General features: G+C 39.1%; 1 protein-coding gene across 1 annotated transcript in view; it reads right to left on the bottom strand.

Annotated features, from left to right (window-relative positions):
* Positions 1–16: 16 nt before the first annotated feature.
* The window catches only part of TBC1D12 (TBC1 domain family member 12), a 145,622-nt gene continuing 127,463 nt past the window's right edge, over positions 17–18,175 (bottom strand). Inside the window, 4 exon segments of the mRNA XM_017860965.1 lie at positions 17–876; positions 1,919–2,177; positions 10,914–11,023; positions 11,281–11,409. Of these exon segments, the coding sequence (XP_017716454.1) occupies positions 808–876; positions 1,919–2,177; positions 10,914–11,023; positions 11,281–11,409 (567 nt within the window). The 3' untranslated portion in view covers positions 17–807.

Below are 18,175 nucleotides of genomic sequence, written 5' to 3' on the forward strand. Positions count from 1 at the left end.
ATCTCCTGACCTCGTGATCCGCCCGTCTCGGCCTCCCAAAGTGCTGGGATTACAGGCTTGAGCCACCGCGCCCGGCCTATAGTTTTCTTAATGTCAAATTATTAGATGAATAATTTGTTACACTAGAACCAGAACGGCTAAAATTCTCTGAGTGATAGGAATTCCTTAAGGAAGACAACAGATTTCCCTTAAAAAACAAATGGACACGATACTGTGGAAAAACATCTAAACAAACAATAAACAATCTCCCACCAACATTTCCATTTCCTGGGTAACTCAAATTTGCCTCAACTTGTGAATGAAGATAAATGACATCTTCAGTGACTTAAATTTACAATCAAATTTGTTTATTACTGGTCTATAATATCTTCAAAAGGTCAGAACTGGAAACATGTCTGTACTATAGTACTTTGGAGGTTAACAATAGTATTTAACAATCCTACTCCAGCCTCCAGAGTATCTTTGTGGTAACTGTTACAAAAGAAAAGATGTAAAAATTTGAAGTGTCTCCAAAGCTATTTTAAAAATTTATTGCATTAAACTGTTTACTCCAAATTGTGGAGTATAAACTCACCATTTAAACTTTTCCTTTGAAAAATGACTCTACCTACAAAATAATAGTTTAATACTGTCAATAAGTTACTCATTTCATTTCCTTCAGCCATAAAATGTAAAATCAGCAGTCTTCCACCTCTTGATTCTTTTAGATATCTCCAACATTTTCTTCCACGCCTTTTACATAGGAAACAAAAAACCTTTATCCAAAAACCACATTTTATATGTCAGTTAGTCTGTCAATTTTGAAGACTAGCTTTTCAAAGCAGGACTACTGTTCTTGTCTCCTTCTTTAATATCCTTCATTACAGATGCAAAGACCTGAAAATTATATGAAATAAAGATTAATCCTCAAAAACTACCACCTAGATTAAAGAGATTTAAACAACTATAAATGGCAAAAAGCTTTATTATACTTAACTCTGTCCCCTGAAAGTGTGCCATTCTCAAATCCTCTTTATTTTTTTCTAATCATGAAATATGATTATATTCCAATTTTTACCAATTGCCAAATATTCTGAAATTACTATTTGGTAACTAACATTTTCTGAACAAATAAGACTATGAATTTAATAATGCCAATTGTTTATATTATTCATGGATTGAGTGACACTGCTATCCTTTCATGTCACTTGACTTAGATTGCCAATACTTTTACTTTCCTAATAAGACTAAGTATCTAAAAAGCCAGGACCATACATTATATATTCTTTCAACTACAAACCCTAGTACACAGCAGGTATTTAATATAATAAAATTGTTGTCTATTTGAAATACCAAAGTAATAACTACTCTGGCAAATAAATGACTACGGTGGGTTGTACTTCACTAAATTGATATCATTGGACTTAAATAAAATAAAGCCCGGCCGGGAGCAGTGGGTCATGCCTGTAATCGCAGCACTTTGGGAGGCCGAGGTGGGTGGATCACGAGGTCAGGAGATCCAGACCATCCTGGCTAACACGGTGAAACCCTGTCTCTACTAAAAATACAAAAAATTAGCTGGGCATGGTGGCACGTGACTGTAATCCCAGCTACTTGGGAGGCTGAGGCAGGAGAATCGCTTGAACCCGGGAGATGGAGATTGTACGGAGCTGAGATCGCACCACTGCACTCCAACCTGGGCGACAGAGTGAGACTCTGTCTCAAAAAAATAGATGAAATGAAATGAAATGAAATGAAATAAAGCCCTAGGTTTGGATAGCTGAAAAGTGGGCAATTTGATTTAAATTCTTGCTTCTTAGAAGTCAAAAATTAATTTTAAAAGACATATTTTTAAGCACTAACATTTAAGAAATACATAATTTTTTTACAAGTCAACTGCTTTAACACATCTATTAGAGATAGGAAAATGTCACTCTACCTGAGTCCATTTTTTGGTGCTATTCTGCATCTGAATGGCTGCAATACAACTGAATAGCTTTTCCGATGTGATATCTTCTGGCAATTTAGTTAGAAACTGTGCTATATGAATAAAGTCCATCTGCAGGAGAATATCTTCATATAATCGGAGGATTCCTAATCCAGTCCTAAATAAAAATTCTTCCCCATCTCTGCAAAATACATCCCAGACTCGACAGGCCAGATCAAGTGGTAGTGATTTGCTATATAGTGTGAAGATCCTAAAATTAGAGGGAAAAATAGTCACTGAAATTTTTCATTCATTGATTCATTTACTCAGTAAGCATCTCTATAAAAAAAGAACAGTGTTTATTAGGGATAAAAAGGCAAATAAAATACGGCTTTCCCATCCTGGCCAACATGGTGAAACCCCATCTCTACTAAAAATACAAAAATTAGCTGGGCATGGTGGCACACGCCTGTAGTCCCAGCTACGTGGGAGGCTGAGGTGGGAAAATCGCTTGAACCCGGGAGGCAGAGGTTGCAGCGAGCCGAGATTGTGCCACTGCACTCCAGCCTGGCGACAGAGTGAGACCTGTCTCAAAAAAATAAATAAAATAAAATAGCCTTCCTCCCTCAAACTTGAGTAGTGGGAAATTAAATAATAAATAACAAAAGTATGTGAATTTACAACCTTATGTAGGGGAAAGGCCTAATATCTACTAGAGTGGTAGAATAGTCTGGTAGTTAAGGGTATGAGCTCTGAAATCAGAATGCCTGAATTTGAATCTTGAATTTGCCACTTATTAGTTGTGTTACCTTGAGCAGGATAGTTGTCTTTACTATGCCTCAGTTTCTTCATTAGTAAATTATAAGAAAACTATCTACCTCTCAGGATTGTTTTTAAAATTATAGTAGTTAATAAATGTAAAAGTGTTTACATCAGTGTTTGGCATGTAAGAAATGCTAAATAAAAATTAGTTATTATTATTGTATGAAGAACCCAAATATCATCTTTTAGTCACCTAATATAAACCCAAAATCTGACTTCTCTCTTTTCTCTTTCCCTTGCACAAACATCTATTGTTTTGTTTTGTCTTTTTCCCTCCACCCAGCTTTATTTACTACTTCTTTTGAAGCATGTATACCTTCCAATAGAACCACCAAAATGGTTTTTCCCAACCTTTCTGACAATGTCTGACCATGTAATTCTTTATCCAGTGGTTCTTTGGGAGGCATTCTGGTTGGGGAAGTGAGGAGAGTAACTATTACAGGACTTGTCTTGAAGTTGCCTTGGTAAAGAAAGGGCACAATTGTTTACACTGATTGTGTGTTTATTTGAGGTAGTGCTGATGGGATTTGAGGAAGGGAACTAAAACTTCCTCACAAAATAATTTTTTAAAAAGTCCTTTTACACTGTCACTTATTTATTCCTATCCCACAAAAATGTCTCTGGGATTTGTATATAATAAACTCAACAGAGACATGAAACAAAAGTCCATCCCTACTTCTTAAATTACAAACACATATTTAATTATATGACAAAAACCACTTTTGATAGTACAGAGACTATACTCACTGTTCAAAATGAGGAGTGCCTAGTCTCAGGTTCTAGTACACAGTACTTACTCTTCATTAGTTCTCTCCTGTCCCCTACATCAATTGTGATCCTGCTATCCCCCATGCTCATACTTCTCAAGACTGACAATGGAGGATTTTTTTTTTTTTCCTTCTTAATGGAACTAGTATTTTAACTTGGATCTCAGTCCCGTATTAAAAAACCCTTCTCCCATTTTCTTGGGTCCTTCCCTGATTAACTCTAATGCTCTTGGGGGATGGGAAGAGAATACATTAAAAAATAACTTAATTTTTCTTTCTTTTTTTTTTTTTTATGGAGTTTCGCTCTTGTTGCTCAGGCTGGAGTGCAATGGTGAAATCTCGGCTCACTGCAACTGCCTCAGCCTCCTGAGTAGCTGGGATTACAGGCATGTGCCACCACACCTGGCTAATTTTGTATTTTTAGTAGAGACAGCGTTTCTCTATGTTGATCAGGCTGGTCTCGAATTTCCAGCCTCAGGTGATCTGCCTGCCTCAGCCTCCCAAAGTGCTGGCATTACAGGTGTGAGCCACGGCACCCCGCCAATAACTTAATTTTTTTAAAAAGCCTAAATTAGTCGGGTGTGGTGGCTCATGCCTATAATCTCAGTCTTTGGGAGGCCAATGAGGGAGGATCGCTTGCATCCAGGAGTTAAAGACCAGCCTAGGCAACATAGTGAGACCCCATCTCTATAAAATAGCAAAAATTAGTTGGGTGTAGTGGTGTGCCTACAGCCCCAGATACTCGAGAGGCTGAGGTGGGCAGACTGCTTAAGCCTGGGATTTTGAGGCTGCAGTGAGCTGTGATCATGCCACTGCACTCAGTCTGGGTGATAGAGTGGGACCCTGTCTCAAAAAAGTTAAAAAAATAAAAATCCTAAACAAAAGAAGATCTGAAAAGACATATTTGACCAATGCCATTACTTATTTTTCTACTTTAAAGCTTAATACCATTTACATGAAACCTACTGGTTGTGAATTGTTAAGAATTAAAGTTTAAATATGTCATCTGTACTCTTCTCGCCTCCTCAAATTATCCCTTGAATACCATGCGAATTCTTTCTTTTTTTTTTTTTTTTTTGAGACAGAGTCTTGCTCTATTTCCCAGGCTAGAGTGAAGTGGCAGGATCTCGGCTCACTGCAACCTCTGCCTCCCGGGTTCAAGCGATTCTCATGTCTCAGCCTCCCGAGTAGCTGGGATTACAGGTGCCTGCCACCACGCCTGGCTAATTTTTGTATTTTTAGTAGAGACAGGGTTTCACCATGTTGTCCAGGCTGTTCTCGAACTCCTGACCTCAGACAATCCACTCGCCTCAGCCTCCCAAAGTGCTGGGATTACAGGTATGAGCCACCTGTAATAGGATTACAGGTGTGAGCCACTGCACCTATGCGTATTCTTAACAACAACCTGTCTTAACATCAACTGCTCCATCTCTTTGGCAAAATTCACTCACCATTCTATAATCTACTGGGTATTGCTTGAAAGGCAAACTCTCCAAGTTAAAACAAAAGATTTTCAACAGAAAAGATGATAAAAGACATTAGTGCCTAAATAAGGCATCATTCTTCTATCAGAAAACTGGATACATTTATAATAGGTACAAAAATAATAAGCAGTAAACTTAGGAGTAAATTTAACCAAGGAGGTGAAAGACCTCTACAAGGAAAACACTGAAAAAATTGAAGAGGATACAAACAAATGGAAAGACATTCCATGTTCACAGATTGGAAGAATTAATATTGTTCAAATGACAATACTACCCAATATAATCTATAGATTCCATATAATCCCTATCAAAATTCCAATGACATTTTTCACAGAAATAAAAAAAAACTATCCTAAAATTTATATAAAACCTCAAAAGACCTCAAACAACAAAAGTAATCTTAAGGAAAAAAAAAAAAAAGGTGGAAGCATTGGACTACCAGACCTCAAAATATACTGCAAAGTCATAGTAACCCAAACAGAATGGTACTGGCATAAAATAGATACATAGAAAAATGGCACAGAATAGAGAACCCAGAAGTTAATCCACGTGTCTTTGGCCAATTGATTTTTGACAAAGGTGCCAAGAACACTAATTCAGGAAAGGACAGTCTCTTCAACAAATGGTGCTGGGGGAAAAACTGGATATTAAACCCCCACTTCTCACCCTATACAAAAGTCAACTCAAGATGGATCAAATATCTAAATGTCAGACACAAAACTATAAAACTATCAGAAGAAAACACAGGAGAAATGCTTCAGGACATTAGTCTTAGAAAAAATGTTATTAGTAAGATCTCAGAAGTATAGGCACCAAAACCAAAAACAAACGAATTCCCATTTGCAGATTATATCAAACTGAAAAGCTTCTGCACACCAAATAAAACAATCAATACCGTATTTAAAAAAAAAAAAGCCCCCACAGAATGGGAGAAAATATCTGCAAACTATTCATCTGACAGGAAATTAATAGCCAAAATATATGAGGAACTTAAACATCTCAACAGCAAAAAAAAAAAAAAAAAAAAGGCCAGGCACCATGGCTCATGCCTGTAATCCCAGCATTTTGGGAAGCTGAGGCAGTGGATCACTTGAGGTCAAGAGTTCCAGATCAGTCTGGCCAACATGGTGAAATCCCATCTCTACTAAAAATACAAAAATTAGCCAGATGTGGTGGTGCACACCTGTAGTCCCAGCTACTTGGGTGGCTGAGGCACAAGAATCACTTGAACCCTGAAGGTGGAGGTTGCAGTGAGCCGAGATCGCGCCACTGCACTCCAGCCTGGGCAACAGAGAGGGACTCCATCCCACGAAAAAAAAAAAAATCCAACTAAAAAAATGGGCAAATGATCTGAACAGACATTTCTCAAAAGAAGATACACAAATGACCAACAAATATAATTTTAAAATGCTCAACATAAAAAGCATCAGGGAAATGCAAATCAAAAGCATAATGAGTTATCCTCTTACCCCAGTTAGGACAGCTATTATCAAAAAGACAAAAAATAACAAATGCTGGCAAGGAGGCAAAGAAAAGGGAACTCTTACACATTGTTGTTGTGAATGTAAAGTACAGCCGCTATGAAGAACAGTATGGCGGTTCCTCAGAAAACTACAAATAGAAGGAGCATATGATCCAGCAATGACACTCCTGGGTATATACCCAAAGGAATTCAAATCAGTGTGTTTAAGATAGGTCTGCACTCCCACGTTTATTGCAGCTCTATTCACAATAGCCAAGATATGGAATCAACCTGGGTATCTAACAACAGATGACTGGATAAAGAAAATGTGGTACACACAATGGAATACTACTAAGCCACAAAAAAGAATAAAATCCTGTCCTTTGTGGCAGCATGGATAGAACCAGAGGACATTATGTTAAGTGAAATACTGCATGTTCTCATTCATATGTAGAAGCTAAAAAATGCTAGTTGCTCTCCTTTTCTTTCTTTCTTCCTTTTTTTTTTTTTTCTGGGAGACAGGGTCTGACTCTGTCGCTCAGGCTGGAATGTAGTGGTGCAATGTCAGCTCACTTGAGCCTCCTAAGTTCAAGCCATCCTCCCACCTCAGCCTCCCAAGTAGCTGAGACTACAGGCATATGCCACCATGCACCATACAGCTAATTTTTGTATTTTTTGTAGAGACAGGGTTTCACCATCTCGCCTAGGCTGGTCTCAAACTCCTGAGCTCAAGCAGTCAGCCTGCTGCAGCCTCCCAAAGTGCTAGGATTATGAGCATGAGCCATAGCATTGGCCAGCTGATCTCATAAACGTAAAAAGTAGAACAGAGGATACTAGAGGCTGGGAAGGGTGGAGAGAAGGAAGAGATAGGGTGAAATTTGTTAAAATATACAAAATTACAGCCAGATAGAAGGAATAAGTTCTAGTGTTCTATAGCACTGTAGGGTAACTGTAGTTAACAATAACATACAGTTTCAAATAGGACAACTATACTGAATGTTCCCAACACAAAGAAATGATAAATGTTTGAGATGATGGATATGCTAATTACCCTGATCTCATCACTATACATTATATGTACAGAAACATCAGTATGTACCCCATGGATATGTACAATTATTATGCGTCAACTAAAAAAAAAATTTTTTTTTTTTTTTTTTTTGAGACGGAGTCTCGCTCTGTCGCCCAGGCTGGAGTGCAGTGGCTGGATCTCAGCTCACTGCAAGCTCCGTCTCCTGGGTTTACACCATTCTCCTGCCTCAGCCTCCCGAGTAGCTGGGACTACAGGCGCCCGCCACGTCGCCCGGCTAGTTTTTTGTATTTTTTAGTAGAGACGGGGTTTCACCGGGTTAGCCAGGATGGTCTCGATCTCCTGACCTCGTGATACGCCCGTCTCGGCCTCCCAAAGTGCTGGGATTACAGGCTTGAGCCACCGCGCCCGGCCAAAAAAAATTTTTTTAATTCAAAAGAATGAAAAGAAAAAGAAATCTTATTTTAATTCCATTAAACCACATAGCTTAAGAAATTAACTTTTAGAAAATGCAATATACATTGTTACCTTGTTGCAATTATGTTTTTTGTTTTTCTGTTTGTTTGTTTGTTTGAGACGGAGTCTTGCTCTGTAGCCCAGGCTGGAGTGCAGTGGCGTGATCCTGGCTCACTGCAACCTCAGCCTCCCGGGTTCAAGCAATTCTTATGCCTCAGCCTCCCGAGTGGCTGGGACTACAGGTGTGGGCCACCACATCCAGCTAATTTTTGTATTTTTAGTAGAGACAGGGTGTCACCATGTTGGCCAGGCTGGTCTGAAACTCCTGAGCTCAGGTGATCTGCCCGCCTTGGCTTCCCAAAGTGTGAGGATTACAGGCATGAGCCACCATGTCCAGCCATTATATTTTCTTTAAAAACTGTTTCTTTATATTGTATAACACTTAAACAGCAATGATTTGACCTTCGCTATGACATTCTACTTCCGCATCTCAATTTCTTCAGCTCTAAAATAATGAGTTTGGATTACTTTCAGTTCTAAAATCCCACCTCTCTTATAAGTAAAAAAAAACCATAAATATTCTTCTTCAGTAAAATGAGTACTGGTCATGTTATAGTTAACTTTATAAAGAATATGGTTTCTGGGACTGGACTGCTGAGGTTTTAGTTTCCATTCTGCCATTTATTAACTGTGAAATATCAGGTATGGTACCCAAGCCTATCAGAATTTCAGTATCAATTATCCAGTCATGGTGATGCACACCTGTAATCCCACTACTCAGGAGGCTGAGGTGGGAGGAATGCTTGAGCCCAGAAGTTCCAGGTGGGAGGAGCTGTGATTGCGCCACTGCACTCCAACCCAGGCAACAGAACGAGACTCTGTATCAAAAAATAAAATAAATAAATAAATAAATTTTTTAATGAAAGAAAAAAAATAAAAAACAAAATTTTAGGTTCCCCGTCAGTAAGTGGTATAAATTACAGTACATATCTTAAGTGGTTGCTATGATTAAACAGAAAAAAAGTATGTGTGGTAGAAACTGGCTGTTTATCACACCATTTCTTTTTCTTTCTGGGAAACAGCTAAACCACATTTTGCATCTTCACTTGCAGTTAGTTGTGGCCACATGATTGAGTCCTGGTCAGTGGAATGTGAGAGGAGGAGATGCGTAATACTTCTAGGCTTAGCTTCCCAAAATCTCCCTTGTGAGTCTCCTTGTTCTCTCCCCTTCTGTGAAAACCCTGGAAACGCCTTGTTAAAGATGGTGGAAGTAAAAAATGGAAGAAACATTGGTGCCTGAATTATAGGTTGTAGGAGAGCTGTATGCCTATTAGGAACACCATTAATATCATTAGTCTTAATATGACAAACGAAAAGTCTACAAAACTTTGAACTTTAAACGCAAGTAATAAAATGGTGATCCTGTCTGCAGTATACATGATTTGGCAACATATATAACTTTTTTTTTTAATAGACAGGATCTCGTTCTGTCACCCAGGTTGGAGGACAGTGGTACAATCACAGCTCACTGTAACCTTAAATTCCTGGGCTCAAGCAATCCTCCCACCTCAGCTTCCTGAGTAGCTGGGACTACAGGAATGCACAACTATGTCTGGCTAATTTTTTTTTAATTTTTTGTAGAGATGGGGTCTTGCTGTGGTGCCCAGGCTGGTCTCAAACTTCTGGCCTCCAGCAATCCTCCTGCCTTGGCCTCCCAAAGTGCTAGGACTACAGGTGTCAGCCACTGCACTTGGCCTTTTTTTTTTTTTTCCTTAAGCTAGAGAAAGTCTAGGAAGTAAAATTGTGTGTGGAACAGAAAAAATCTGAGCTTTTCATATGTGTAACTTGGAGAAGGTATTATTGTATTTACATTTATTACAGTTTTTTAAAATTTTCAGACAATATACAAGTAAGGAAGATCAAATTTAAAATTCAAACTGGTGTCATCTTGGGGAAAAAAAGCTGGACAAAGCCTTGAAATAAAAGAAACAATATGAAGCCCTTAGTAAACAAACACTATTATAACTATCATAAGCCCCTGTGTGTTAAAAATAAAATAAATAGCAACTAACTCTGAGAGCTTAGTATGTGCTAGGCATTGAATAAGATAATCCATGTAAAACACCCTCGCTACAACTCAAGATAAAGATAGTATTACTCCCAATTTATAGACAAAAAACTGAAACACAAACTGAGAGATTCTGATTTCAACCCAGAGTCCATGCTCTTTTTTTTTTTTTTTTTTTGAGATGGAGTTTCGCTCTGTTGTCCAGGCTGCAGTGTAGTGGCGTGATCTCGGTTCACTGCAACATCTGTCTGTCAGGTTCAAACAATTCTCCTGCTACAGCCTACTGTGACTACACCACCCAGCTACGGGTTTTTGTTTTTTTTTTTTTTGAGACGGAGTCTCGATCTGTCAGCAGGTTGGAGTGCAGGGGCGCAATCTTGGCTCACTGCAACCTCCCACCTCCTGGTTCAAGCGATTCTCTTGCCTCAGCCTCTCAAGTAGCTGGGATTACAGGTGCATGCCACTATGCCTGGCTAATTTTTGTATTTTTAGTAGAGACAGGGTTTCACCATGTTAGTCAGGCTGGTCTCGAACTCCTGACCTTGTGATCCGCCCGCCAAAGTTCTAGGATTACAGGTGTGAGCCACCATGCCTGGCTGAGACTAAGTTTTTGTATATTTGGTAGAGACGGGGTTTTGCCATGTTAGACAGGCTGGTCTTGAATTCCTGACCTCAGGTGCTCCACCCACCTCGGCTTCCCAAAGTGCAGGGATTACAGGCGTGAGCCACCACACCCAGCCAAGTCCATGCTCTTAATCAAATGCGTCCCCACAAAAATTTGGAAGTTTCTCAATTTGTAAAAGAAAGATCTTTATATGTAAAATCCTGCACATGAGATTTACTCTAGTTTCTAAAACACATAAAAAGTTATACTTTATATCCTTTTCATTATTATATATTATGTATGTTATGACTTACCAGTCTATCAAGTATATATCTGGTGTAAGACTATAAGATTTGAAGTGAAGAAATAATTTGGAGAGATTTTCTTCAAAGAATACTTCAAATGTTGCAAAATATTTCAACATCTAAAGATTAAAAAATCAACAAAATTATGAAAGTATATAGTCTAGAAATAAGGAAATTAAATGCTTAAACATTAACAGGGAATCTTGCTCATTAAGAATCTCATCTTTTTCTGAGTCTTCTCAGCAAACATTCATTCATAAACTATAATATAATAAGTTTACAATGGATGAGATTATCGTGGCCTTTCAATTACTGTTTTTCACTCTAAGAGGGTATTAAAACTACAGAAACAAAGGAAAACATGATCCATTCATACCATGCTGTGATCCACACGAAAAAAGGCCAACTGGCATGGCTTATTCAGGAGATTGGCAAATGCAATAAAGGCATCTGCCTCTTCCAAATTGAGAATGAGCACTGCTGCAATGAAGGACATCCCTTGGACCTTCAAAGGGAGAAGAAATTAGTTAAAATGGACTTACAATAATAAATCTATATATTTTATTGTACTCCTGAAAAATTACAGTGACATTACAAAGTAGAATTAACCAAGATTTCTTTTTTCCTTCCCAGCAAAGGTAAATACAGAAAGCCCCTAACGATTATGAAATCTCCCTAATTTCTTGTTCATATGGTGTGGTTTTTCAACATTAGGAAGAATTTTGAAAAAAGAAAAAAGTTCAGATTTTACTGCTACAAAAGGCTATTTCAGTGTATTACCTAGTTTTCATTTCCTCTCAGTCTGAATTCTTTCAAAATAGAGTACAGAATCACAAAATTTAATAAAAATCAGGTGATTATTTTCATTGTTATAACACATCTGAGTAAAAAATGAAGAACTCAAAATAAAAGAGATCTATGAGAAGTGCTGCTGAAATACCAAGAAAGGAGACATTGTGGGGGTTGAGATAATGAGCCTGGAGTCCTGGAAAAGCAAGAGACAGAAATAGTAAAAAACCTAAAATGGAAAAGAAGCATGAACTAAGACATAGAAATGGGAACAATAGGACCAGCTCAGCTGGAATAAGGAAAGGCATTTAGAGAAGGTAGGATGTGTTTATGTTGTGAAAAACCTTGAGTAAAAGGCTAAGCTATATAGATGTTTGCTTCTTGCTTGTGAGTTATTGGCAGCTATCATACACTTCTCCTTTTTTTTTGGTTTATTTTTTCTGAAGCAGGGTCTCACTTAGTCACCTAGGCTGGAATGCAGTGGCATATCATCTCACTGCAACCTCTGCCTCCCAGCTCAAGCTATTCTCCTGCCTCAGCCTCCTGAGTAGCTGAGACTATGGGTGTTTACCACCACACCCACCCAGCCCATACATTTCTTTAATCAAAAAAAAAAAAAAGTTATCAAACACTTACTTCTGGAAGAGATTTGTATAATGGACTTACACAGTGAGACCATTAAGAATAACTGCAATGGGCCAGGCGCGGTGGCTCAAGCCTGTAATCCCAGCACTTTGGGAGGCCGAGACGGGCGGATCACGAGGTCAGGAGTTCAAGACCAGCCTGGCTAACATGGTGAAACCCTGTCTCTACTAAAAATACAAAAAATTAACCAGGTGTGCTGGCGGGTACTTGTAGTTCTAGCTACTCGGGAGCCTGAGGCAGGAGAGTGGCATGAACCCGGGAGGCAGAGCCTACAGTAAGCCGAGATGGCACCACTGCACTCCAGACCCGGTGACAGAGCGAGACTCCGTCTCAAAACAAAACAAAACAACAACAACAAAAAACTGCAATGCTAACTTTGTCTCTTGTTCCCAGTCGAGTGTTTTGAAAGGTATGCCTACAATCACTATTTCTACTTTCTCAGCTCCCTTTTCTTTTCTTTTTTTTTTTATTTTTTTTATTTTTTGAAACAGAGTTTCGTTCTTTTTGCCCAGGCTGGAGTGCAATGGTGCGATCTCAGCTCACCACAACCTCTGCCTCCCAGGTTCAAGTGATTCTCCTGCCTCAGCCTCCCAAGTAGCTGGGATTACAGGCATGCACCACAACCCCGGCTAATTTTGTATTTTTAGTAGAGATGGGGTTTCTTCATGTTGGTCAGGTTGGTCTTGAACTCCCGACCTCAGGTGATCAACCCACCTCGGCCTCCCAAAGTGCTGGGATTACAAGCGTGAGCCACTGCGCCCAGCTCTCAGCTCCCTTTTCACTCTTTAATACACTTCAGTATGTATTCCCACTCCATTACCACACTATTTTGAGATTTCTCTTGCCAGCATGACCAATGATACTTACTGTAAAACCCAGTGGGTGCTGTCTCTCTTAACAGCATTCCCTTAGCTTCTGCAATCCAATTATTTCTTTGTTCTCATCTTATTTCTCTTTCTCTGTCTTCTTCTGAGTACTTTTTGCAGATTCTATAGTAATTGCCTACTTGATTTTCTAGAACTTAAGTTCCATGAAGACAGGGACTGTAGCAGGCATAATAATTGCCCACCAAAGATGTCCAAGACCTTATTAATTACCAGAAGCTATGAAAGTGTTACTGTACATGGTAAAGGGGACTCTGCAGATGTGATTAAGTCAAGGATCTTGAGATAGGGAGCTTATCCTGAATTATCTGGGTAGGCCTAAAGTAATCATCATGAGGTTCCTTATAAGTGAAAAAGGAAGGCAAGCTAGTCAGACAGATTTGAAGATGCTACACTACTGGCTTTCAAGATGGAGCTATAGGCCCATGAGCTAAGGAATGTAGGCAGCCTCTAGAAGGTGGAAAAAACAAGGAAATGGATTCTGCCCTAGAAGTTCCAGAGGAAGCACAACCCTGCCAACACTTTGACTTCAACCCAGTGAAGTCTATTTCAGACTTCTGACCTCCAGAATTGTCAAACAGTAACTTTGTGTTGTTGTTGTGTGTGTGTTTACATTTTTTTTGTAGAGACAAAGTTTTCCTGTTGCCCAGGCTGGTCTCAAACTCCTGACCTTAAGTAATCTTCCCACCTTAGCCTCCCAAAGTGCTGGGATTACAGGCATGAGCCATGGTGCCCGGTCTAATTTGTGTTGTTTAAAGCCACTAAGTTTGTGGTAGTTTCTTACAGCATTCATAGGAAACTAGTACAGAGACCACACCATGTTTTTTGTTCATAGTTGTATTCTTAGTACCACAATATTTGCTGAATGAATACAAGGGGCAAAGTGTTAACGATCTGTAATAGAATGGTAGCAAAGTAAATAGAAAGAATTTACATTTAATTGCTCTAAAATGTTGTTTATTATAAGTAACATTATTTTACATACCACTAAAAAAGAAAAAATGCTGCCAATTAAGCAATGGCATAATACCTTATCACATGGAATATTTATTTACTTAATTTTTTTGGAGACAGAGTTTAGCTCTTATCATCCAGGCTGGAGTGCAGTGGCACGATATCGGCTCACTGCAACCTTCCCCTCCCAGGTTAAAGCGATTCTCCTGCCTCATCCTCCTGAGTAGTTGGGAATACAGGTGCCCACCACCACACCTGACTAATTTTTGTATTTTTAGTAGCGACGGGGTTTCACCATGTTGGCCTGGCTGGTCTTGAACTCCTGACTTCAGGTGATCCACCCGTCTTGGCCTCCCAAAGTGCTGGGATTATAGGTGTGAGCCACCATGTCCAGCCCAGAATATTTACTTTATGCATATTTTTAAAGTTATTTATAGCTCATTCAGATTTATCATGTATCACTCTTGTTCATATATGAAAAGAAAATAAGAAAAACAGTTATTTATATAATTTCTTCAGAGTCCAATTCTTCTAAATATTTTGCATTATTTATTGACTTATGGTGTGATGTACTGAAAAAGACACATTGTTTATGCAGTATTGCTGACAAAACTGTCTAACCTGAATCTAATCATGAAAAAACAATCAAATTCAAGTTAAGGGTCATTCCGCAAACAACTAGCCTTAACTTTTGAAAAGTGACATTGTTACGACACACACAAAAGGCTGAGGAACTGTTCTGTTTTAAAGGAAACTAAAAAGAGCAACTAAATACCACACATGACCCTGAGTGGATTCTGAACCAGGAGGAAACTGCTGTAACTTTGCTATTAATTTGCAGTTGTTCAAAATAAAAATGTGGGAAACAAACAAAAAAACACAAACAACAAAAAGATACCTATCTATAGGTGCCAGGCAGATCACCTGGGGTCAGGAGTTTGAGACCAGCCTAGCCAACATGGTGAAACCCTGTCTCTACTAAAAATACAAAAAAATTAGCCAGGTGTGGTGGCGAGCACCTGTAATCTCAGCTACTCGGGAGGCTGAGGTTGCAGTGAACCGAGATCAGCTTAATAAATAATACTTTACCTGTTGAAGCACCTGTGTAACCCACCCACTTTCTGTCATTTGAAATTTCTCTCTTCCTCTATGCCTGGCTAGGATATGGGACAAGGTAATCCACTTAAATTCCCCACCCTTTATTGTTCTTGCAGGCTTACATATAGGCTTCTAATTTTTGGTGTCTTATTGATAATAACTATGGAGAAACAAGGACTTATAACAAAAAATTAATGAGTCGGGCATGGTGGTTCGTGCCTGTAATCCTAGTAATTGGGGAGTCCAAGGCAGAATTGCTTGAGCCCAGAGATTCAGGACCAGCCTAGGCAACACAGTGAGGCTCTGTTTCTACAAAACAAAACAAAACAAAACAAAACAAAAAACAAGGTGGGGGAGTATACAAATCTTACGAAGTTCTTAGAGTAATATCTGATTCCTGGTCTACATTTTTTACTCCACCTGAGATACTGGGAAACTTGTTTGTCTTCTCACTTCTACTTTTATGATACATCCACCTTAAATCCCCATCATAGGGCAGGCCCAGTTCACTGTTAAGTGCCAGGCAAAATAATAGCCACCTCCTTGCTTAAAAAGAGAAAACTTGCATCAGTGGATCTACAGACAGGTAACACTCAAGACTCATCCACAATTGCTCTACCCAGAAGCAATCTATAACCATGTCTTGAAAGTAGAAAACTAAGACAATTCAATAACCTTAATCTAAACCGTAGTGGTTTTAAACTGGGATAAGTGTGTTTTATAGCCACAAACAGTATCCAGAAAGTACACAGTCATGGATATTTTAAGGGAATTCAATCCCAGATCCTCAATTTACATATGTCTTCTTTTCTAAACATGATCTGGCTGACAATGCCACAGTAACAAGTGAAAGTCACAGTCCTCACCCATGACAAAAATTACTAGGGGGAATTGCTATAAGGCATGAAATGTGGATAATTCTAAATATTGGTTGGGGAAACTTTCTGGCTTCCTGTCACATATACGACTAAGTAAGACTGAATTCTAGTACATGGTAGAATGGGGATGAGTAATGACAATACAGTGACCTCACCTCTTCCGTATCACATGTAATATCAAAAAATACATAGTCCTCAACCTGGCGTGGTGGCTTACACCTATAATCCCAGCACTTTGGGAGGCGGAGGCTGGCAGATCACTTTAGGTCAGGAGTTGGAGACCAGTCTAGCCAACAAGGCGAAAGCGAAACCCCATCTCTACTAAAAATACAAAAAATAGCCAGGCATGGTGGCGTGTGCCTGTAATCCCAGTTACTCGGGAGGCTGAGGCAGGAGAACTGCTTGAACCCAAGGGGCGGAGGTTGCAGTGAGCTGAGATCGTGCCACTGCACTTCAGCCTGGGCAACAGAGCAAGACTCTATCTCAAAGAAAAAAAAAAAAAAAGAATGCATAGTCCTTGAGGGAGAGTCCCAGGAGAACAAAGAGAACAGCAACTGCAGTACAGAGCCCCATCACGCAGGCTGGAGTACAGTGGTGGGATCTCAGCTCATTACAACCTCCATCTCCTGGGTTCAAGCAATTCTCCTGCTTTAGCCTCCCGAGTAGCTGGGATTACAGGCCTGTGCCACTACACCTGACTAATTTTTGTATTTTTAGTAGAGACGGGATTTCGCCATGTTGGCCAGGCTGGCCTCAAACTCCTGACCTCAGGTGATCCACCTGCCTCGGCCTCCCAAAATGCTGGGATTACAGGCATGAGCCACCGTGCCTGGACTGTGGTTCTTTTAAACAAGTATAACTGAAACGTGAACCAAGATTACCAAATTTTTTCAAGAATAAAAACCACAGATAAAACTTTCATATGAGTTATTTATAGATTCAGCATATGTTATTCATTAACATAGTTAAAAAACGTATTTGGTCAAATCATGACATGAAATAGGTATTCCAATATAGTCTACACTATTTTTAACTTATAAAGTAAGTGTGATTTGACTGACTGGTTTGTGAATGAGCTTTGATACTCAAAAAAAAAAAAAAGTTTCCTTTAGCTAGTCAAGTTTGATAATGCAGTAAGGTCAACTAGACTCATTCAGGTACATATTATTCCACTTTATGGTTATTTGCTATTTGAATTTAAAACCCAAGGTTTCTCCCTGAAACAAACTTTAATAAATAGATGTATTAATATTCACACAGTTACAGCAAGCCTGTTTAAGAAAATAATAGAATCATTTATGACTTTTGTGTTTTATTTATGTTTTATTTATTTATTTTTAGAGTCTCGCTCAGTCGCCAGGCTGGAAAGCAGTGGTGCAATCTCTGCTCACTATAATCTCCACCTCCTGGGTTCAAACGATTCTCCTGCCTCAGCTTTCCACGTAGCTGGGACTACTACCAGTTAAGTTATATGGTGGTCATTTTACACAAATTCAATGACCTAACAGAGCTCATTTTGGCAGCAAATATACAATGACCTAATAAGTCTGCAGCCAGGGTAAAAAAATATATATATTTAAAACATATTCTAAAAAAATCATTATCATAAGTGTAATAAAAGTAATGGCATTTTAATTTTCCCCAATTTTTCTCAGTATACCAGGTTAAACAAGTGCCTTTAAGTGAGGATTTCTGTTTGTTTGTTTTGAGACAGAATCTCACTCTGTCACCCAGGCTGGAGTGAATTGGTACAACCTCAGCTCATTGCAACCTCTGCCTCCCAAGTTCAAGCAATTCTCGTGCCTCAGCCTCCTGAGTAGCTGGGATTACAGGCATGCGCCTCCACGCTGAGGTAAGTTTTGTATTTTTAGTAGAGACAGGACTTCGCCACGTTGGCCAGGCTGGTCTTGAACTCCTGGCCTCAAGTGATCTGCCTGCCTCAGTGTCCCAAAGTGCTAGGGTTACAGGCACAAGCCACTGCACGCAGCCTGAAGATATAATTTTTTTTTTTTTTTTTTTTTTT

The sequence above is a fragment of the Rhinopithecus bieti genome, unplaced genomic scaffold (assembly GCF_001698545.2).
Source record: "Rhinopithecus bieti isolate Rb0 unplaced genomic scaffold, ASM169854v2 scaffold_57243, whole genome shotgun sequence".
NCBI classification, from domain to species: Eukaryota; Metazoa; Chordata; class Mammalia; order Primates; family Cercopithecidae; genus Rhinopithecus; species Rhinopithecus bieti.